We start from the raw sequence: 24031 nt of genomic DNA, 5'->3' as shown, positions 1-24031 counted from the left end.
CTTGGGCCTGGCAGGGTGGGGTTGTCCATCCCCTGCTCACCATAGACTTTTATGGGAGTTTCAATTTGCAAGCCTAAGTGAGAGGAATGCATAGGTTTTCTCATCTGATGCGGACAAAGCTGATCTGAAGCAGAGGCACCATTCTTTGCAGTAGTCATATCCTTTGAAGAACACCAGGCACATGGACCCAATACGCCTGTAACGCCACTGAACACACAGCAAACATGACATGTGCTAGGTGGAAGCAAGTTCCTGGTTAAGAGAGGCACTGGTTAAATTACACCAAGGAGGGCCAATAAACCTGTGCCAATGACACACAAGGGAGCATTTACCAACGCCTGACTCCCTTTACCCTGCTGTGAGGGGGCAGTAGTCACCTTCCTCCATTGATGAGGGTGTATTTCGGGTGTAACCAGGCCATGAGCAACTTATCTGCTTCTGGTGGAAAATGCATAAAAAGATTTGGAACACCTTCACTTCACTATCAGATTTCCAGCGCACTGAGGGAACAAAAACAGGAGGGGCCAGAGTATCGTGGGCAGAGTGGTACTAATTCCCATACTGGTGTAGGACTTTAGCCGCAAAACTAGTCCACGAAATATCATGTTTGGCTGATGTATCCTGTGGCCACGACAGTGGACTGTGCAGTCCTTAATCTGGCTCATGCACACCCTCACTGGGTACTTGTCCAGGTTGAAGTCAATAGTTTGACCCCCTCTTGTCTGCAGGATACAATGTAATGAAAATGCCTCTGTTTCTAATACTTCAGTGTTTTAGTATCTACATTTTGTGTCCATTAGGAACACGTACACTGAATCCATAATGTATCCATCTTCATGGAAAACTATATTGCATTCATGTTCAGTGTCTGAAAACACTTTTGAGTGTTGCTTTACTGAGATCTGTTGGTACATTTATCCTTGGGTGAGAACTTGGAGTACTTAAATGTGACATGTAGAAAGATATGTGTCGCAGGTTACCCGCAGGAGATACTAGCATTCTAATTTAAGGAAAAGTTCCATGTTTAGTGTTATAAACATCCACAATTCTAAATGTTTTTCCTTTGAGGGTTCTTTGCTTAGTAGGTGATCCCACAAAATGTTGCGATGAAGGATTGTCATTGCTTTCTTTGGCCAAGCGTCACCCGATAAGATTATCTTCCAGCATTTCCCAAACTCTTACTTCTTCCGTAAGTAACAGAATTGGTTTCCAAATTAGGAAGAGAACTTCACTGGTTTCAATTCAGGACAAGAAGTGGTAAGCTGACTCCTCCCTCTGTTCAGCTCACTCTGTCACATCTGTTTCTTTCCCAATGACAGGATGACACATGCGCTCCTGTGCCTCCACCTGAAGTGAGGCCTACTTTGAGATGTACATTCTGCTCCTTCCACGGGGGCATGAGCCAGAAATCATCTTGTCCATAGATATTGGTCTGGTTGTCCATGTGTGTTGCACTATTATGGGTTTGGTTGTGTTGTAGTTTGTTGGTGGCAGCACAAAATTGTGTTAATGGTGCCCTTTGTCTCTAAGAGCATATACTGAAGTGTATTTGTGAATTTACCGGAGAATCGATGGTTGTCATGGTAGGCGGGTGTTTTACAGAGCGCAACATATGCTGATAAGTGACCTCTTGGAACTGAGCAGACAAAACTAGCTCCTTGTTAGTGCTAAGTACAGCAGCAGGTTAACCATACCCTTTCTGAAACCGGTATGCCAAGTTCCAGTTGGTACAATGATCAAACAAGGTGCTTGATAGCCTCTTGTAGAAGTAAATTGGCTTGATCTTCTAAGTCGGAAATTGACCCATAATTAGCTAAAACGACTGCGTGAGCATATCCTTATTTTAGTAATCATTGTTGGGGGGGGGGGGTGGTTGTGGCCTGGTTTAGTTTTGGGTTATAATGAAACATTCTTTGATTTCTGTAGAAGGTGTAACATTTGTAGGAGAAGTAACTACAGAACGTCACCACCACAGGGACAATATATGCAATAAAATGCCACCATTGGTTTTCTTCCAGAGTTTGCTTTTCCTCCAGAAATCAGAGAAGTTTCCATTATGAACCAACTCTAAATGAGGCTCTTCTTGTCCAGGAAGTTTCCTGTTAGTAATGAGATGGTTATGTCTTTTCATAAGCCCTGAATTAAAAAAGGCAGTAGAGCAGAATTCTCTAAAATATGGGCAACGCTAACATAGTGCAGTTGAACCTTATGATTTGTTATTTGAGTAAAAAAGATTTTAGTTAATAGTAGAACTGAGTCAAGAGATGAGCTTCTAGTAGGTTGTGCACCAGGGGCCGTATCATACATACGGCGCATTTTCCTTGTTTGTGTCGGGCGAGCCTTTTAAAAGGTGCGCCCAGCGCAGACAAGGGAAATGCGCTGTATTAGGATGAATGTGGTGCCCGTAGGGCAGTCGCGAACTCCCACTACCCTGGGGGCAGCGCATTAATGTGAAAAACAGAGTGGCTGCTTTGAAGCCGCTCCGTGATTCACTGTGCAGGCGGCAACCCGCCTGCACTTTTAAGGCTGATAAGAGATCCTCTTGCAGGCGGGTGCAGCGAGTGACTGCACCCACCTGCAAGGGGATGTCTGGGGGGTCCATACGATCCTCTTTCCCCCTCCAGAGGGCTGCCATCGGGGGCGCACTATCAGTGCACCTCCTGACTGCTTCTTTGCCTCTAGGCTCGGCGTTGGCGCAGAGGCAAAGGGATTCCCTCGTTTGCATGGAACAACACCCCCATGCAAATAAAGGAACACCCTCTGATGATTTTGCTGGTGCTTTATATGCGCCTGTGCTATCTGTATTACAGAAGGGGGTGCATAAGTGTCTGCGGCCCCTTCTGTAATACCACCGCGCACCAGAGGCCCACAAAGTGGGCACAAACACCTGTTGCACCCCCCGGCCACTTCTGTAATACAGCCCCAGGTGTGCACCTGAATTCGTGGCTGCCCAGGGGGCAGTGCATTCAATGTAATATGGCACTTTCCCTGTTTGCACACGGTAAACCTGTTTTATGGTGCGCTGTGGCGCAAACAGGGAAAGTGCGCTCATGTATCCATAATGCGGCTCATGTGCACGTGTGTGGACTAGTGGGTAAATGGTTATCTATGCTTCTCAAGAGAGTAGCTGTGTGTGTATATTTGTGTCACTTTTTGTAGTGTGTACTTGTGTGCATTTTACACATTCACGTCAGGATTTCAAATGGAAAAAATTAGATTAAGTCAATCTAAATGGAACTAAGTCACATAGTTAGTGGTTATTCTGAAAATCTGCATTGATTGGTGTTTCCTGAACCTCAGTTGGACACTGCTGCTTTATACTTTATTTTTTAAAACACACGGTTTTGCAGCTCGTTGGATGGCATGGGTGAGTGTTCTTAGTTTGCTATGTGCTATGCGAGGGGATACCGGGACCCTGAGAGCACGGAGCCCGCGGGTGGGACGGAAATACAGAGAGAAAGAGAGTGCGCTTGACTTCGCCCAGCATCTTCGGCGTGGGACTGATGAGCTCACAGATTGCCCGATCGAAGGTGAGGGCTTGAAAATAACAATGATGCCCGCGGCCGCGCCCGCAGCACACAACGTTCAGTGGGGAGAGCGGTGAGAACCGAGGGCGTGCCAAATACTAGCTCGACGCAGCTGTGGAGACCGCCACAATGGGAACGGGTAGCGAGAGGGTTGTAGACACGGTATGCCTACATGCTGCACGCTTTACTGATGTTGGGATAGCTGTAAATCGTGGCTCCAAATTCGAGAGAGCAACTGCACCTACTACCGAGATACGGTCATGTAACCTTGAATGCCTGACCCTAAACAGGCAGCTCCTCGTGACATATTACCTCGAATTTCAACATCAAGATGCCATTCATTTTTCTGAATCAATCAAACACTCACACCCAGTCAAAAGATCTGGGTTTAATCCATCACTGTTCTTTAGCCCACTCTGCCACCCCAGTTCAGACATGCAAATCAGTCTGACCCTGTGCCTCATGGGAACAGTCCAGCCTGAACTGCTAAGCCATGTCTTCCCTGGACCGGAAACAAGCTTCCAAGGACCGGTTTCTGGCATTCCAGCCGTCTTCAGCCCGGCTTGCTTGAATCCAGTGGCAAAGTGAGCAAGGGACTCACGTCTGAGCATACCCTGCCACACTTATGGCGGCCAAAAGCGGTACAAAAGGGGGTAGTGACAGACGGAGCATCTGAATCAATCAAACACTCACACCCAGTCAAAAGATCTGGGTTTAATCCATCACCGTTCTTTAGCCCACTCTGCCACCCCAGTTCAGACATGGCTATATGCAAATCAGTCTGACCCTGTGCCTCATGGGAACAGTCCAGCCCGAACTGCCAAGCCATGTCTTCCCTGGACCGGAAACAAGCTTCCAAGGACCGGTTTCTGGCATTCCAGCCGTCTTCAGCCCAGCTTGCTTGAATCCAGTGGCAAAGTGAGCAAGGGACTCACGTCTGAGCATACCCTGCCACACTTATGGCGGCCAAAAGCGGTACAAAAGGGGGTGGTGATGGACGGAGCATCTGAATCAATCAAACACTCACACCCAGTCAAAAGATCTGAGTTTAATCCACCACCGTTCTTTAGCCCACTCTGCCACCCCAGTTCAGACATGGCTATATGCAAATAAATTAGTGGTTGTTCTGAAAATCTGCATTGATTGGTGTTTCCTGAACCTCAGTTGGACACTGCTGCTTTATACTTTATTTTTTAAAACACACGGTTTTGCAGCTCGTTGGATGGCATGGGTGAGTGTTCTTAGTTTGCTATGTGCTATGCGAGGGGATACCGGGACCCTGAGAGCACGGAGCCCGCGGGTGAGATGGAAATACAGAGAGAAAGAGAGTGCGCTTGACTTCGCCCAGCATCTTCGGCGTGGGACTGATGAGCTCACAGATTGCCCGATCGAAGGTGAGGGCTTGAAAATAACAATGATGCCCGCGGCCGCGCCCGCAGCACACAACGTTCAGTGGGGAGAGCGGTGAGAACCGAGGGCGTGCCAAATACTAGCTCGACGCAGGTGTGGAGACCGCCACAATGGGAACGGGTAGCGAGAGGGTTGTAGACACGGTATGCCTACATGCTGCACGCTTTACTAATGTTGGGATAGCTGTAAATCGTGGCTCCAAATTCGAGAGAGCAACTGCACTTACTACCGAGACACGGTCATGTAACTTTGAATGCCTGACCCTAAACAGGCAGCTCCTCGTGACATATTACCTCGAATTTCAACATCAAGATGCCATTCATTTTCCTGTCAACTGCCTGCTGTACTCAAAATCAGGCCACAACTCGAATGGGTGCGGCAAACCTCGTCAGACCCCCTTCCACCCCCCATGGAGGGCAATGGTGAGATCTAGTGTCCTTTTCAAGACGTATTGGAGTCTGGCCCTTCCTTCCCTGTTAACCTCTGTCATTCTCGGCTCACTCATGGTGTGGAAAAGGTTCCCAGGATGCCCGACCCCAACATGGCCGACAGTGGTCACTTTTTTCCCCCTTGCTGATCTTTTACTTTTACTTACAAAACCCTGCCAGGACTGTACCTGACCTCAAGAGGACGTCTGGAATTTTCTTGGACCATGGCTCCCCCCGCACTATTCTGACATTCGCCTGAGTACTAGTGACCCCTACCCGGGTAGCGGAGTTAGAGCATTTTGTCCGACGCCCGGGGGAGCTGCTCTGTTCAGCTAATTGAGGTGATCAGCCTTGGTTCATCCCCTGACCGCACCTGCCCAGCCGGACTCTGGATACAGTTTCTCCCCTTCTCCCTGTCTCGCTCTTCTCCCTCTGTGTATTCCTGCTGTTCTGCCTTTTCTTTGTCTCCTTTCTTTCCACTTTTCTGACCGATGCCCGTTGGAGATTCCTTATTTATTTTACTTTATTTTATTTCAAAGGTTTTATATAGCGCTGCTGGACCCGAGAGTATCAGAGCGCTTTACAAGGAAGGTAAAAACAAACATTGAACAGTGAGATCAAACAAGTCAAGTGCGTCAGAGGAGTATGGACATATACATTGAAATGTATACAAATATAAAAGGGAGGAGAGAGATGGAAGTGAAGCGAGGGAGAGATAGAGAGGGCAGGGGTATAGCGGAGGGGGGAGGGGAGAGCATAGTATGAGAGAGAGGAGTTATCAGGGATGGTGTCATACTACAAGTATCACGATACATTGGGCATGTAAAGTGTCCGTGACATTAGATACCCCAGTATTTGTTGAGAAGCAGTATTTTGAGTTCTTTTTTGAAGAGATGGTAGGAAGAGTTGCAGCGGATATCCTTTGGGAGGGAGTTCCAGATTGTGGGAGCGTTACCAGAAAACGCACAGGATTGAGTCTTATGATGTTTCAGTCTGGTTGGGATCAGGATAAGTGAGTTAGCGCTTCTCAGGGATCTGGAACAACCTGCTTGCTGAAGTTTTGTTGCAAGGTAGGAAGGGGTGTTTTGGTGAAGAGCTTTGTGAGTGATGCAGGCAATTTTGTATGTGGATCTTCCTTCTATTGGAAGCCACTTGAGATTTTTGAGGATGGGGGAGATGTGATCAAATTTTCTGCAGTCGGAGATGAGTCTAGCCGCAAGGTGGAGGACAGATTTAATTGGGGCACGATGGATTTTAGGAGTGCCAGCCAAAGTGGCGTTGCCATAGTCGATCCTGGAGAGGACCAGTGACTAGTTTGAAATCTTCTGCTGGAATAAAAGGTTTGAGTCTTTTGAGGTGGAGAAGGGTTAGAAGAGCGCTTTTGGAGGCATTTTTGATGTGGGGGATGAGTTTGATATTTTGGTCAATACTGATGCCAAGGGACTTAACAGTATTAGAGGTGGAGAGCTATAGTGGAGACTGGCCTTGGATTATCTCCCTGGCCGTCAGCTACCCACTCGGTCTTTGGGCTGACTTTCCCTTTATCTCTTTTCCGTCTTCCCCTCGTCCTCTCCCTTCTCACTCCACCTCTCCCCTTTCTCTCTCTATTTGTCTCTCCAGACATTGGACACAGTTCTTCCTCGTCTCCCTGCTATGGCTCCTTCCTCCCCTCCTTTCCTATTAATTCTCTCAACCTCGTTGTTTGTTTACAGTACCTTACTACGCTATTGTAACTGACATAATTTTTAACTCAATGTTCCTCTGTCGTAGAGCTCTGATACCTACGGGTCTAGCCAGCGCTTTATAATCCTTTTGATGTACCTTCTAATGCAACGTTCCCCTGGTTATGCGCTCTGATACCTCAGAGTCTAGATAGCACTATATAACCTTCGCAAATCAAATAATCTAAAAACTGTTTTTTCCAAATGCTGAGATCTGAGCAACATGGCTGATGACCGGTGGAGCTGCTTGACAGCTAATGAGGAGATTGGCCCTGGTTTTCCCCCTTGACCGTCACCTACCCAGCCGGACATTGGGCATTGTTCCTCCTTGTCTCCCCGATATTACTCCTTCCTCCCCTCCCGCCTATGAATTATTGAAACATTTTTATGTGTACTGTACCTTACTATGCTCTTGTATCTGATGTAACTTGTAACGCAACAATCCTAAATGTAAAGCGCTCTGATACCCTATTGGGTCAAATTCGCGCTATATAAAACTTTATAAATAAATAAGAGGTGAGATGTGAATTCCTTTACTTATATGCTTAAGTTTTCAGGTCAGCAAAGTAAACCTACCCATAGTTTTTGGACACTTTCAGGGGAAAGATTGTTTAATAGTTCTTTTTCTATGTTTGCTTCATGCTTCAAAGTGTGGAATGTTTTGGCTGCACAGAGTGCACAAGCCTCTTGAGGTGGTAAGCATTTTCTGCCACGTAGCCTGTGAGGCTGTCGTGGATTTCCTTGCTATAGGTCAGGATCACTGTCCTGCCAATGAATATTGTTTCAAGATGTAATGAGTGGAGAGACACCATGACTGAAGTGACATGTTTTCTCTAATCAACCCTGCATCAGTAATATTGGGGGGTGAATGTTTTTTCAGGGTACGTAGAAGGTAGAGCTTTAATTGTCCGTCCCGTTTTAGGTCGAGCTTACCAGACAGTGCAAGCTGTCTGGTTGGGAAAGACATATTGTGGGCTTACCAAGAACGTACAGGGATTTGCAGTCCACACATTGCTTAGTATTATTCGACTTTCCAGTAACTCTTATTTGTCTGCTTTCTATTTAATGACTTCCCTTGATTTACCCTGTCCATCTTGTGTTCGTCCCTCCCCTGGAGCATAACCTCTTTATTATCTCTTAAATTGTCTGGCCTCTATGCTTCCACTACTTGTTTTTAAGAAACTAATTGTTTTTAGCATGGCAAGCTTGGCTAGATACACATGCTCTGCATACTCCTGCCATCTAGTGTTGTGTTCAAGCAAGTTGATTTTCTTTGAAGAATTCCTTCAAGACACGTGGTCTTGGTGACTCCTCCTCTGGACGTAGACGTGCATGGTCACAGACTCCATTGTTAGAATATTTCCCTGGTTCAACCCCCATGCCATCTGCCACTTGTGCCTCTCAGTGGATTTCAACAAGAGCTGCTGTGACTGCTGCTAAGCATTCTGCAGAAAGGAGATCTTATGTCGGCACCAAGACTGGTGGGCACACCACAGAATTGCACAGTCAACTTTGCAGATGCCCAACATCTTTGTTGAAGCCAATCCCCTGGGCGCTAAAGAAGAGCAGGAGATGGCGATGGGTAAGATACTTAAGCTCCTGGATCACCAGCTCAGCCCCAAACATTCAACTCCGATGCCTCGTAGTGCGACAAGGAGTTCTTCTGGAGGAAGAAGTGTCTGAGGACGCTCCATCCAATTCGATCTTCTCCAGACAACATGTGAAGTCCACGACACTTATGAGTACTATCAATGCCTCATTCCCTATGCTGTATCCACAACGGTCCTCGGAGTCTAACTCCAACACCGGTAGCCCAAGTCCTTATTCCAAAGCAGAGGATTTTCCCCCTTGTTTACCCTGGTGCTTCAGGAGACTCCTGGGAGGATTTTGATGTGGACCCCTTGATACGAAACATTTCCCTGTTTGGGCCTCACCCCTAGATGACACCATGGCGTACCACAGCATCATACAACAAGATGTTGCGGACCACAAGGTAGAAATGTTCACCACACCTGAGGACAGTGGCGTAACGAAACTTGAAGGGGCCCCACTGCAAAGCACAATGAGGGGGCACCCCAAGAGCCCAGCCCACCACCTACCACCTTCCACCAATTAGTTATCACTAATCTGCATCTCACATGGGAGTCACAGAGGGCCACGAGAAGGGTGCGTGGGGCTTTTTTACGGGATCTTTATGGCTGTACAAATGAGCTGTACCCCAGCCCGACAGAATGTGCATGGCATGTAAAATTTCACCCTCTTACAAACAGATGTTAAAAAAATTAAAATAAATCTCGCTTCTTAAACACAAAGAATATCTTGTGTGTGATTGCACTTCTAAATAAGTGCACAGAGGTTTGTTTACACGATCCTCCCCGGCAGACGTGATCATAATGAGTGATTACGGGTGTCTGGCCGTGCAGGTTATACAGCGAACATACAGGATCCTCATCAGCTAATTCGGACGCTGATATCGCTTCTCATGTTTAAACCACTCTATCTACGCTCTTAATCCAAGCGCGAACGTTACAAAGTAACTGCGCAATCTTGGGAATGTTTCCCTCAGCGCGCACCACACGTGTTGTTTTACAAGGTTATCCAGCTTGCCGGCTCCCATGGGGCATATGTAGGACCGCTGAAGGGTTATGTTGGGTGGTGGGACTCTACACAGTGTAAGGGGGCAGCTGCAGGTGCCCACGCGCCATAGGAGGCACCTGATGCAACAGGTGCCAGCCCTCTTTCTCCATCGGTCTGTTCAACCATCATTCACATTTTGTTTCCACCCACCAGCAAGGGTGCCCACTTCAGGCACTGGTTCTCTTGTATTGTGAGTGTTTCATATTCCTGATCAGGTGCACATTTACCTAAAACATGCACCCAGAGTCAGGGCAGATGGGCCAATATGTTACTTTGCAAATGCTTTTTGTTACTATTCTTTGCTTTTTGGAATTCTTAGCCACCCTTATGTGCTTCCATGTTGCAGTAATTCAAAGTCAATAGTAAATTTCTCTTTGTGCCAACAAAAATCATATTTTACAGTGATACATTATAAAATCAGGAGGGTTTCTATACCTGTTTAACTCCACCGGCTGCTATAAAGCAGCAATAATGTTCTATTAAAAATATACATCATATTTAGGTAGCATGTCTCTTTATATTTCTGACATAGAATTCCGATAAAATATAAAACTAGCTATCATATCAGCTTGTCATGCTAGGCCTTTTGTCTTTGCCAATGCTTGTTTCAGCATAGCTATGAATGAACTACTGCCACCTATCTCCAACATGTTGTAGTACGTGTCACGCTTTAAAATGGGCTCCTACCCCTTCTCTACTGTATAAATGCCAATACATGCATAAAATGTTCATGAATGGACCACAAATGAATGAATACAAAATTAACACACCAGCAAAGCTCTCAGTTTTCATAGGTGAGTAACCCATCCAGTCCAGATTTTTGTTTTGCATTCTGTGACTTTCAGTCTTGTTATGAAGGAGCATTTTAATGTTTGCATATTTCAGTTCCAGTAGGAGACATAAAGTATATCCTAAAAACAGGGCTAAATTTTTTCTCATATAGCATAATATTGAGTGAACAAAGTTGTTTAACAATGCACAAAGGGTACCCACCACGCATAAAAAATGTGTAGCACATGATTACGTTTTAAAATGGTACCAACCTGGAATTAATTACAGAGCGGGTTAATGATTTTAACATATGTCGTGCCGTGTTATGCGCCCATTTTATCTTCAATAGCTCGCAGCTAAGACTAATTGGGCAAGATTTACTTCAGAGGTGCTCTTGCACAAAGGCCTGAAAGGGGGAGGGGCGAGGCTTACACACCTCCGTGCAAAGAGCCTCGGGCAGCTCCAGACATATAGGAGTCATGGACTCGGGGCTAGATGTGCGCTGAGAGTGAGCAAGTGTTGAATAGAGAGTGGGGTGCACCTCCGGTACTATCTGCTAAGAGGTGAAGAAGGCAGGGGTAAATGAAGGGACTGGACATCCTGGGGAAACAGGAGCATAGCTGTAAGTACTGCAGCAGGTGTACTGGTCTTAGGGGCCCAGAATGACATTTTTAGATTAATTTTACTATCTACCCGGCAAACAGATAGGGCAGTGGTTCCCAAACTTTTTTGACCCGTGGCTGCCTTGACCTAATTGGCAGTTGGCCGTGGCTCCCCACAATTTTTTTACCCGCACACCGGGGTGCCGCGGCGCACCCTTTGGGAACCACTGGTCTACATGAAGAATCAAGCCTAGACGTGATGAAGGATTCAGAGAGTAGCCATCACTGTCATAAAACTTTATTTGCAATCACAAAGATCTTATAAAGTACATCTCAATGCATACATAGAGTAGTATAAAGCACTCGCACTAAAAGTAACCAGGCTAGAGAAAGGCTCAAGGAGCTCTGTGGCGTTACAAGAAGTTTACGTGAGGTGGGCTCTGATCATGGGTATCCGCAGAAATGTTTTCGGGGGGAGGCACATTTTTAACTTCATCACCATCCCCCTTGCACCCTTCTCCCCTCTGCCTTGCACCCTTCTCCCCTCTGCCGTGCACCTTCTTCCCTCTGCCGTGCACCCTTTCCCCCTCTGCCTTACACCCTTCTGCCCCTCCACCTTGCATCCTTTTCCCCCTTCCCCTTGTACCCTACTTCACCTCAGCCTTGCACCCTTTTGTACCTTGCACCCTTCTCCCCTCTGCCTTGCAGCCTTCTCCCCTCTGCCTTGCACCCTTCTCCCCTCTGCCTTGCACCCTTCTCCCCTCTGCCTTGCACCCTTCTGCCCTCTGCCTTGCACCCTTCTACCCTGTCTTGCACCCTTCTCCCCCTCCTCGTTGCACCCTTCTCCCCTCTGCCTTGCACCCTTCTCCCCTCTGCCTTGAACCCTTCTCCCCTCTGCCTTGAACCCTTCTCCCCTCTACCTTGCACCCTTCTCCCCTTTACCTTGCACCCTTCTCCCCTCTGTCTAGCATCCTTTCTCCCCTCTGTCTTGCACCCTTCTCCGCTCACACTCTCCAACATGCAGCAGTCACGAGTGACGACCCCTCAACGAGGAGTGAGGCAAAGACAGAAGCTGGCAGAGTGCGGCTGCATCAGGGCATAAGGCGCCCACCCAATGCCCTCCAACAGGCCTCTCACCCTGCATGCACCCAATGCTCTCCACCAGGCTCCTAACCCTGCACCCACCCACCCAACGCTCTCCACCAGGACCCTGACCCTGCACCCACCCACCCAACATTCTCCACCAGGTCCCTGACCCTGCACACACCCACCCAACGCTCTCCACCAGGCCCCTGACCCTGCACTCGACCCGAAGAGCACCAGTCACACTACACAAGGATACATTCATGTATTCTGTTTTTGTAGGCGCTGGGAGATTAAGTGATTTGCCCAGAATGACACCGGATTCTGAGCTGACGTCGAGGGTCGAACCCGGTTCTCCAGCTCCAAAATTGGCAGCTTGCAGTTTCACTACATTTTGAGGATAACTTTATATTTTTTTCAGACCCACATCCTTCACAGCGGTGCAGCGCCCCTGGCTTCCTTTCATCGCGCACCAGGGTACCGCGTCGCACACTTTGGGAACCACAGATGTATGACATAGATATTAAGAGTGTACTCCCTGGACAGGTCCTGAGCATGGGTAGAGGAGGGGAAAAGATGGAACTTGAGGTCAGAGCTACCCACTTTGGAACTGAGGAATTAGGTTTGATTCTGGTTTTGGCTCAACATCCTGTGATCCTGGGCAAATCACTTAATCTCTCCGTATCCAAAAAAAGTAACATGTCCTTATGAAATGTTATTGGTGCTCATGTAAAGCACTCCAATATGTTTGGGTTGGGTTTGCTCTATAATAAAATTGAGGGGAAAAAAATAAAAAAATTAGTTTAATTTACTCTTTCAATCCTATTTGCATCTAAATAACCGAAGGTGCTCATGACTCCCCAAGGAGCATGACCCCCCTCCTGTGCTGCAACACCTTCCTTTCTGCCACTGACCAGCATCTCTTTCACAGCTCATCAGCAGCTGAAAGAGTTGATTGCCCCCCACCCATCCCGCCGGCTGCGTGATGCTCTGCTTCAGAAAGGCAGAGACTAGGGGCAGAGCAACCTATTCATCACGGAGGCGAAAGTGACACATTCTTTAGTGTGACTTTCACACTTCCTTTCCCAGATCGTGCACGGCGCCCCAGGCTCCTGATAACGGCGCACCAGGGCGCCGCGGCGCACAGTTTGGGAATCACAGAGATAGGGGAACATCTTTCACTCTCGTACCAGGGCACCCCTGCTACGCCACAAGACGGGGGACTGGTGGACAGAAGTAAGGGGACAGGAAAAGGGGACAATTCCATATTGCTAAGTGACAGTGCCAACACGCAGGGCCGTTAGGTAACTGCAGCAGTTGTCAGGGTTATTGGTGAGTACATAAGCTCGACCTTTTTAAGCCGCCTCTTGCACCTGCCAGCACAAAATGCCACTGACACCGTGCTGGGTCACACGCGCCTCTTCCAAGGGCAGAGAGCGGCCACTCACCTGCACCTGCTCTGACGCTCCCGGAGGCCGAGGCTCCGTAGCACAGCCGCCTGAGCCATGATTATTTGCAGCGCGTCTCCTCAGCACTGCCTCAATCTAGCCAGCCACCCTAAGGCTCGCAAAATAAACACCCCGCGTGGGCCGTGCTCCAACAGCAGGATATGACGTCCCCAGCAATGACTTCAGGCTGATAGTCGGAGGATGCGCCGGGGGGCTTAAATAGCGCAATAATGATACATTGTAGCAAGCAGTTGGGTGAGGCTGCCAGCAGACTGCTGCAAGCCCCAAGCTGGCTGGAGCAGAGCAGGACGCTCAAGCCACATGCGGCGCCGCTTGTGTGAGTGTAATGAGTGTGCGTGTACAGTGCGCTTAGGGGGCCCCTGGAGATCGGGGGCACTCCGCACCGCGGGGGCTGCTGGGGCCTTTGTTATGCCTCTGCCTGAGTAAGAGGACTTCCTGCTGAAGACAATGTGGCTCTGTGCAATACCTCCTAGTGCCCAAGGGGATGACATCTTTAAAGAGCCAGTCAAATCTTGCGTGGTTATGTCACACATTGAGAAAAAATACAAAACAGCGTATTCGGACTTCCTCTACATCAGGAGTCATGTCCCACCTGACTCTCTAGTGGTCACCACTGCTAGAAAATGAGCAGCAGCCCAAGCCACTTGGGATGCTTCACCTCCTGACAAGGAGGGTAAGCAAATCAATGCTGCTGGAAAAAGAGTAGTTGTAGGTGCAGCCTCCATTGGTGCATGGTCAACTATATAGGCCTCTTTTCTAGGTACAGTAGCTGGAGGTGCTCTTGTAGCACCTCCCTGATCAGTACCATAAGGGGGGAAGAGTTGGTAGAGGAAGGCAAGGTCATCTCTAATTCCATTGTTGGGTGTGCCTTTGATGTGGCTCACACTGTTTCAAAGGGAGTGAACACCTCAGTTATCTTATGGCGCCACTCCATGCTACACCTATCTAGTTTCAATCCGGATGTACAACAGCACCCCGTCAACCTGCTGTTCGATGGGGAGCACCTCTTAGGACCTCAGGTTGACGCAATGCTTGAATACATTGAAATGGACACTGAGACCGCAAAGGCAATTGGCACCTTACATGACCCTTCTGTCAGGTGCTCCTTTTGGAGGCAACAATCCAGAGGAGACTCCAAAGCCACTTCTCAGAACCTTCAAAGTCCTACCAGAGGCAGCAACAGGGACATCACCAGCAGGGCGGCAGTGGTTTCACCCAGGGCTCTTTTGAAGGGAACAGCTCCAAGGGTTGAGGCATAGGCACCCTCAACTTGCCCCGCATCCACCTGATCGCCCAGCACCTGTTGGCGTGAGACTTAAGAGATTTCTTTCCCGTGGGGAGGAAATCCTCCCCAACGGTTGGGTCTTGTCCATTGTCGAGCATGGCTACTTCCTAGAGCTCATTATCACCCCATCAAACACCACCTATTGGATCTACACCATCAGCCTACACATCTCTCATTGCTTCAGGGGGAGGTTCATGTGGGAAAAGGTGTCTATTTCCTATACTCATCCCCGAGAAAGTTGGATCCCTCAGACCAATCCTGAACTTCCGTCCTCTCAATAGATGCACACTGTCAGAACACTTCCACATGGTCACCCTACATGATGCCACTCCCCTGGTCCAGCAAGGCAACTTCATGGCCACCCTCGACCTCAAGTGCGCCTACTTCCACATTCAGCTCATAGGCACAACCTTTGCTTTATGGTAAGTGGTCAACACTACAAGCTCAAACTGCTGTCCTTCAGAGTCACCACGGCTCCAAGGGTCTTCACCAAGTGTTTAGTGGTGGTAGCTGCCCATTTAAGAAGGAAGGGAATTCATGTTTTCCCATACCTGGACAACTGACTGATCAAGAGTGCAGGCAGAAAAGATTGCCTTGAGGCCTCAGTCTCCCTCCTTAACAGCTTAGGGTTCACAGTAAATGCCACAAAGTTTCACTTGGAACCACTTATGGTCCTGCCATCCTCAGGGGCAGTCCTCAATTCCGTTATAAAAAAAGCCTTCCCCAGCCCTCAGAGGGTACTAGCATTCAGACCGAGGTTGCTTCTTTGGCAGCCCCTCAGTCAGCGCTCAGTCTGCACTGGTGTGTACTTGCTAGGAATGATGGCCTCATGCATTGTTATAGTGTTCCATGCCAGACTTTTTATGCGCCAGAGAGTGCCTCTTGAACGAATGGTCACAAGCGAAGGTTCACATGGACGATCTAGCCAGCACCCATCACTCTGTTCAGTGGTGGAACAGGCACAACCTGTTGCAGGGCAGGCCCTTTGCAGATTCTTTTGTTTTCCCTTGTGTTTTCTCTCTTACGCTCTATATCTGTATGATTGTTTCCCCCTTTCCTTCTTTTACTCTCCTTTCACTCTTTCTTTTCACCTTTCTTTTTTGTGTCTCTCTTTTCTTTCTTTGCCTTTTTAGTCTCTTTCTATTTCTTTGCCCCCCACTTTGTCATTCTCTTTACCTCTCTTTTTTCCCTCTTTCTATTTGCCCCGTAAACATTTCTCCCTCTTTCTCTTTCTCTCTCACTTTTTGATTCTTTTTCTTTTTCCCTGTCCTCCTTACTCTTTTCTTCCCTTGTTCCTGCCTTTCTCTCCTTTTCTTACTTGCTTTATGTATTTCCTTCATTTCCTTAAGGGTGTTTAGCTATTTAAAGTAATCTATTCATGCATTAATTTGTGTATCATGATTCGCTGACAGGTATACTGTGTATGTGTCTGCGTCTGCGTGTATTTGTGTGTGTGTGTGATAGGGTGGACTCCAGACATATGTTTACTTCTAGCTTTGCTTATAGTACTAGTAAGAATGCAATTTTATTTTTAAGCATTACATTTGCTGACTTGTGGGCATCAACCAATGGACTTCAGGGTAATTAGCCAGACCTAGGAAAACATTTGGGCGCTAGTTTAGAAAAGGAGCGCAGTTTTATCTTATATATTGCATGGCAATTATGCTGTACGCCCCAGTAAGACACTCACCTCTTAGAGGGGATCCACACACAAAAGAAAATAACAGAAATTACTTTTTAGAACCCCACATGTAAATCTTTCATCAGTATAACTCTTGTGTCATTAATGGTGTATGCACACTTGAGCAAATTTGTGGTCACCAACGTGGAGTTGAGGTTACATGGCTTTTGTGTACTATTATCCCTATATTGGGCAGTAGCTCAGTGTGGTATTTAATGATTAGAAATAGCTCTCACTATTGGGAAGGTTGGCGGCCCCTGATCTATGGGGTCCCCACTTGAACCACTTTGAGCTGTTAGCTTTCAAACTCCCAAAGCCTTTCTCCTTCAGAGTCAAGGCAACATAATCCCGGGGCGTACCAACAACATGACTGCCATGTTCTATCTGTAGAAACTGAGAGGCACGCACTCACCTCCCCTGTTGGCCCTAGCAGAATAAATTTGGCACTGGGTCATCCAACACCACGTTCATCTCCTGGCAGAGTACCTACCAGGAGTGGACAACTACTTTGCAGACCTGCTCAGTAGGACGCAGCAACAAGTCCACAAGTGGGAACTCCACCCACATTTCCTGCTTCCATACTTCTGGAGGTGAGGTACCACAGACATAGACCTATTTGTCACAGTAAAAAACCACACAATGCTGAAACTTTGCCACCAGGTTTCCACAGTCCATGGGCAATGCTCTATGAATTAGCTGGTCAGGGATCTTTGCCTACACTTTTCCTCCTCTCCCACCTGTTCCATACGTGGTCAGGAAGCTGAGGAAAACGTCTCTCATACTGGTAGTTCCAGCCAACCATTGCTTTCAACCCTGCTCGAGATGTCCATTACAAGAAGCTCTATAACAGGCCGGACCTTCTCACTCAAGACCATGGCAAGGTCAGGCACCAATACCCCTGGCAGCTCAACCTAGCGATCAAGTTCCTAAAGTCATAGAGTTTGGTTACCTTGGGATACCTCCGGAAAGCATGGACCAACTCAGAAAAGCTCATAAGCCCACAACATACACCTGCCATGCTGCTAGGTGGAAATGTTCATGCACTACTCTAACCCAAACAAAATTAAAATTGAAATGCATAGGTTGGTTTGTACATCAGCCAGGCGACATGTAGCCCCTATTGCAGCATACTTGCTTCAAAATCCCTGTTATCAAAGCCTAAAGGGAGGGCATTAAGTGAATAATCCCAAGTAGGGTACTTGTCCCAGTCTGTAACCTTGGCATTGTCTTCACCAAACTAATATGTCCACCCTTCGAGCTCCTGCATGCATACCCCCTGCAGTTTCTCTCTTGGAAAGTTGCCTTCCTCATCGCAATCACCTCACTCAGACGCATCAGCACAAGGGCAACGTATTTGTTAGAATTAATCCTAAATTTTGCCCTAGGTGATCTCTCCTTTCCACCTGAACCAATCCATTGAGCTTCCAGTCTTCATCCCATGATGTAACTTGGTAGCTATGTTCACTCCACATTCTTGACTTGAAGCGTGGTCTCATATATTTTATTAACAGAACCAAATCCTTCCGCAAGGCGCAACAGACGTCTGTAGCCCTCTTTTAATTTACTGTCCACTTTTCTCCCTTCTGTATCTTTTCCGCATCTCTTCCCACTCTCACTGTATTGCTGTACATTTCTCCCTCTTTCTATAGTTTGTGACCAGGACAAAGCATCCACGTCTGCTCAGTGGCTTCAGGCTGGCACATTTCCTAGGCATTTGCCTCCCGTTGTTGCCCAGCCCCGGCCTGGAAGTACTCCTGAGGATACGGACAGTGGCCGAGACTCCCCTGCGAGCCCCAGAGAGGAGCAGTGGATACTGGGGTGGACTCAGGGCAGTGACCGAAAGGCAGAGAAACGTTGGATAAAGTACGATGGGATTGGGCCAGTGGACGAGACTGGAATGCCCATTGCATCGAGATCCGTAAGTTCCCTTTGAAAATTCTTTCCTACTGAATATTTACCCAAACTTTTTTTCCAGCATGATCCAAAGTTCATCTTTTCAAGTTTAAATACAACACAGGTTCTTTCTGTCATGTTCTATGAAATGGGGGCAGATGGTGTAAGGAGTGTGAAAGTCTTTGGCTACCACCAATTGTGCTTGTCCCTGTTGTAAACTAAAATGTAACCATCATATACACTAAAAGTTAACACCATACCTTAAGGAGGGGTGGGCTCAGGGCTGGCTGGGGGATGAATACCTGCTGCTAACGTCCGAAGGCCATGTGCGACTGGGATTGGCCTCCCATTGAGGGCTGGGTGCCAGGTCTGGAGGAAGGCCCTGTAGGTAACACTGCTGGGCATGTCCAACACTGGCCAATCCCTTTTGGTTCACCGCTGCTGGCTGCCTGCAGAGGGTTAGATGAACGGCCTTGCTGAAAGTTAAGCCTTGCGGGGAATTCCGCCACTCCCCACTGCGAATGGCCAAAGAATTGTTTGCAGCAGGGGGTTGGCCACCTGAAAAGGCTTGTGCACATGGCATGACCAGAGCCAGGCTATCCTCCCAACCCTGCTGAGCACAGCCAAAGGCATGTGTAGTAGAAGTTTGCCGCCCGCAGAGAGTTGAGTGCATGGAACTCTTGGATGTGCTGTTGTGAGCAAAAAAAACAACAATTCACTCCAAAAACAAGGCACAAAATGAAGGTATGTTAAGCTTTGTTTATAACACCTCAATGTACGAATAACAACAATCTCAGAAATTCATCTTAAAACCACAGTAAAAGTGCAGGTGCATGGTTACAAATTAAAACTGTAAAAACCACTGAAATTCTCAAATTATGCTTAGGAGTACAATTCATAACTTACACACCAAATGGAATGTTTATGGCCTTTATATACCAATAAATAGCCATACCTAAAAAATCAATAAAATTAACCAACATATAATCAAACCAATTAATGATACTATATTCATAGTCATCTCTGTCAAAGTGGTATGGGCAACATGATATGTAATCTCATCTGTAAAATGATTTACAACATTTTTAAATGCATTTTACATGTTTCGTCATGGTGAGGCCATGAGCATTGGTTTTACATCTATATATATTTATATCTATACATTTATAACTTGAGCCGACAGGGGAGGGATGGATGTCCCTGGGTTGGCTGGAAGGGAGTGAGTTGTGTTATATTGTAGTATATCTCTGCTGGCTGTAAGAAAGAGTGGTTCCCATGGTTGGCCCAAAAGTGGTGTGTTGCCGGGATGGTCCTTTCTGGGGATACAGGGAGAGCCGGCATCCGGGATTATCATGCGGGGAGGGAGCGGGCCCTTCACGAGGCCTGTCCAACATGCGTCCCCCCCAGCTGAAGGCAGGGAGAGTCACCCATCCTCTTGGGTACTCTCCTCGCCGAGGCGGAAAAAGCGTGACAGGCCGTCCGCGTTGGCGTGGTCCTGGCCAGGACGATGCTCCACAGTGAAGTCCATCCCCTGCAAGGAGATGGACCATCGCAACAGTTTTGGGTTCTCCCTCCGCATTTGCATCAGCCACTGCAGGGGTCGGTGGTCTGTCTGTACCCTTTAATGGGTACCGAAGAGGTAGGGCCGGAGTTTCTTGAGGGCCCATACCACTGCAAAGGCCTCCCGCTCGATGGTGCTCCAGCGCTGTTCTCGAGCCAGCAGGCGTCGGCTGATGAAGGCCACTGGCTGATCGACTCCCTCGGCGTTGAGTTGAGAGAGGACTGCCCCAACGCCATGATCTGAGGCATCCGTCTGGACTATGAATTCCCGGCTGTAGTCGGGGGCCTGGAGTACGGGGGCGGTGCACATGGCGGTCTTCAACTTCTCGAAGGCCGCTTGACAGTCCGGAGTCCATTTGACTGTTTTGGGGTTTTTCTTGGAAGTGAGTTCTGTGAGGGGCCCCACAATGCTGCCATAGTCCTTTACAAACCGCCGGTAGTATCCAGTGAGCCCCAGGAAGGCTCGGACCTCGGTTTGGGTGACAGGTGGTTGCCAGGACTGGATGGCAGCGATCTTGGGCTGAAGGGGGGCCACCAGACCGCTCCCCACTTGGTGTCCGAGGTAGGTCACGGACCCCTGGCCAATCTGGCATTTGCTGGCTTTGATGGTGAGGCCGGCCTGCTGGAGGGCGTGCAGGACTTCTCGGAGGTGGTGAAGGTGGTCTGCCCAGTGGCGACTGTACACAGCAATATCGTCCAGGTAGGCGGCGCTGAATTCTTCGAGGCCCGCCAGTACCTGGTTCACGAGTCGTTGGAAGGTAGCTGGAGCGTTTTTCATGCCGAATGGCATCACTTTGAAGTGGTAGTGGCCATCCGGGGTAGAGAAGGCGGATCGTTCTTGGGCCCTGGGGGTGAGGCCGATTTGCCAGTAGCCCGCTGTTAGATCGAAGATGCTCAGGTAGCGGGTGGCCCCCATGCGGTCAACTAGCTCATCTGCCCGGGGGATAGGGTGAGCGTCCGTTCTGGTAACGGCGTTCAGGCCCCGATAGGCCACACAGAACCGGAGCTCGGGGGCAACGCCCGGGGCGGCAGCCTTGGGGACCAGTACGACTGGGCTGGCCCAGGGGCTGTCGGATGGCTCGATCACTCCTAGAGCCAGCATTTTGGTGACTTCGTTCTGGATGCAGGCGCGCACCCGATCTGGCACCCGGTACGCCCTGTGCCGAATAGGTGGACTATCTCCGGTGTCCACGTCGTGAAGGCACCAGGGGGTGACCCCGGGGGTGAGGGAGAACAGGTTTGCAAATTGTAGCAGGAGAGCTCGACAGTCTTGGCGTTGTTCCGGGGACAAAGCGTCGGAGAGTCTGACCCCTTCCACTGAGCCATCCTGTTCGCGGGTCCTCAGTAGGTCAGGGAGGGGCTCGGAGTCTTCCTCCGTCCCACTATCTGTCGCCATCAGTAGGCTGAGTTCCGAGCGTACGAAGTGGGGTTTGAGTCTGTTGGCGTGGAGGACTCGTAGGGGATTCCGGGAGGACTCCATGTCGATTAGGTAGGTGACGGGGCCCTTGCGCTCTATCACCTTGAAGGGTCCTGTCCATTTGTCCTGCAGGGCACAGGGTTCGACCGGAGACATCACCCAGACTTGTTGTCCCGGTTCGAACTCGATGGAGGAGGCATGCTGATCATACCATTTCTTCATGTCCTCCTGGCTGGCCTCAAGGTTGGCTTTGGCGAGCTCCCTGAATCGCCGGGTCTGGTTGCGGAGGGTCAGGAGATACTTATACACATCTGGAGGAGTCTTCTGGGGGGCCATCTCCCATCCTTCCTTGACCAGGCTGAGGGGACCCCGGACGGGGTGTCCGTACAGGAGCTCAAAGGGGCTGAAGCCGAGGGATTTCTGGGGGACTTCTCCAAAGGCGAATAGGAGGCACGGGAGCAGCACGTCCCATTGGCGACGTAGGGGTTCTTCTAGGCCCATGATCATTCCCTTGAGAGTGTGGTTAAACCGCTCGACCAGTCCATTTCCTTGCGGGTGATAAGGGGTCGTGAATTTGTAGGTGACCCCGCACTGTTGCCAGAGAGACCTCATGTACTTCGAGATAAAGTTCGTGCCCCTGTCGCTGACGACTTCCCGGGGGAAGCCCACTCGAGAGAAGATCCCCATCAGGGCTCGGCCTACCACGGGCGCTGTCACGGTCCGAAGAGGAATGGCCTCGGGATAGCGGGTGGCGTGGTCCACCAGGACCAGGATGAACCGGTGCCCCTGTGTCGTTCGGGGGTCCAGGGGCCCCACAATGTCTATTCCCACCCGTTCGAACGGGGTGGTGACGACGGGAAAGGGTTGCAAGGGTGCTTTGATCTTTCGGCCGCTCTTCCCGCTGGCCTGGCAGGTGGGGCAGGCCCGGCAGTGGTTGGAGACATCATTTCGCATTTTGGGCCAGTAGAAGTGGGTTACCAGGCGGTTGTACGTTTTGTCTTGCCCCAGGTGCCCAGCGAGAGGGACATCGTGTGCCAAGTTCAAAAGGAAGTCTCTGAAGCGGAGGGGTACCACCAGCACCCGACTGGCTCCCAGCTCAGCAATTCTTTGCTCACTGTAGAGCAGGTCATTGTCCCAATAAATCCAGTGGGCCCCTGAGGTGTCTCCTGCGCTCTGGGCGAGGGCTTGCTGCCGGAGTCCCTCGAGGGAGGGACATGTTCTCTGCTCCTGTCGGAATTGTTCCTGAGTGGGACCACCCTCTTGATGCCACTGGGCCAGTTCGGGAAGGTCCTGGAGCCGAACGGGCCCTTCTTCGTTTTGTTCTGGAGGACTGGCTCTTAGGGCGGCTCCCTCTGGGACGATCGGGGGAGGAGGCTCTGGCCATTCGGGTTCTTCGGGACTGGGGATGGCGCGGGCGGCCATGGACCGGGTCGTTACGCAGGCCCATTCAGGGAGGCCCAACATCCCCAGGTGCTCTCTTCTTTCGACGGCTGCCCAGGGGGAACTTTCGAGGTCGTTCCCCAGGAGGCAGTCCACGGGTGCATCATCGCGGACAGTCACTTTCAGCATTCCGGACACCCCTCCCCACTCGAAGGGGACGCAGGCCATCCGACACAGGCTTTCTAAGTTGTCGGCTGACCGGACGGGGCAAAGGATGTTTGGCAAGATCTGATCCGGGGTCACCAGATGACAGCGGACTGCGGTCACACTGGCCCCGGTGTCGCGGAGGGCTTCAGCCCGGCGCCCATTAATGTTGACCCACTGGCTGTATTTCTGCATGTTGGCGGGTAGGGGGGCCCGCGGGATCATGTCTCTTTCCCCTAGGCAGACCAGGGACATGGCGGCTGGTTCCCACTCGGGCTGGTCGGCCTCGTACTCCTCAGGGTCTTCTGGGGTTTGCTCTTCCCCCAGGGCGGCGGCAGCGACCTGGCGGGGCATAGGGTTATGGTTCTTCGGGCAATTAGGATCATTGGCGTAGTGGCCGGGTCGCTGGCATCGGTGGCAAGTAACATTGGCCCGGAAACCTAGACGCATTGGGGGGTTTCCCCTGCCGGCCGGGGGCGGGCGTTGCTGGCGGGAGCCACCGGGACGGCGTCTCTGTCCCGACCCTGGCCTCCTCCTCCCCCTCGGGGCGATGGGGTCCTTGGTTGGTTCTGTTCGGTTCGCTGGGCCCGTTTCGGGCAACTCGGGTGCTTTCCCATCGGTCAGCTTCGGCGGCGAGTTGCCGAGGTTCAGTCAGTTTACTGTCGAGGAGGTGCTGTCTGAGCTCGACAAAGCAATTGTTAGAAAGGTGCTCCCACACAATAAGGTCAAAGAGTTGCTCGTAAGTGGTCACCTTGCTGCCCTTGATCCACCCCTCGAAGGCTCGGCTGAAGAAGTTCACGTACTCCACCCAAGTTGTACCCGGGATCCGCTTGCAGTCGCGGAACCGCTGGCGGTACATCTCGGGCGTGAGCCCGTATCGAGTGAGGAGGGCGGCTTTCATGTGGTCGTAGGATGTCATCTGATGGTCCGGGAGTTGCAGCAGGGCGTCTCGCCCTTCGTTGA

The 24031-nt window shown here is 49.8% G+C and overlaps 1 protein-coding gene across 7 annotated transcripts in view; it reads left to right on the top strand.

Moving 5' to 3' along the window:
* Positions 1 to 24031, top strand: part of SORBS3 (sorbin and SH3 domain containing 3) — a 369145-nt gene that overhangs the window by 149719 nt on the left and 195395 nt on the right. For all 7 annotated transcript variants that reach the window (XM_086943626.1, XM_086943631.1, XM_086943630.1 and 4 more), the window contains one exon: positions 18264 to 18532. In XM_086943626.1, coding sequence (XP_086799752.1) covers positions 18264 to 18532 — 269 coding nt within the window. The remainder of the gene's footprint in view (positions 1 to 18263; positions 18533 to 24031) is intronic.

The sequence above is a fragment of the Lissotriton vulgaris genome, chromosome 11, assembly GCF_964263255.1.
Source record: "Lissotriton vulgaris chromosome 11, aLisVul1.2, whole genome shotgun sequence".
NCBI classification, from domain to species: domain Eukaryota; kingdom Metazoa; phylum Chordata; class Amphibia; order Caudata; family Salamandridae; genus Lissotriton; species Lissotriton vulgaris.
This window is presented reverse-complemented; position numbering and strand designations above follow the sequence as displayed.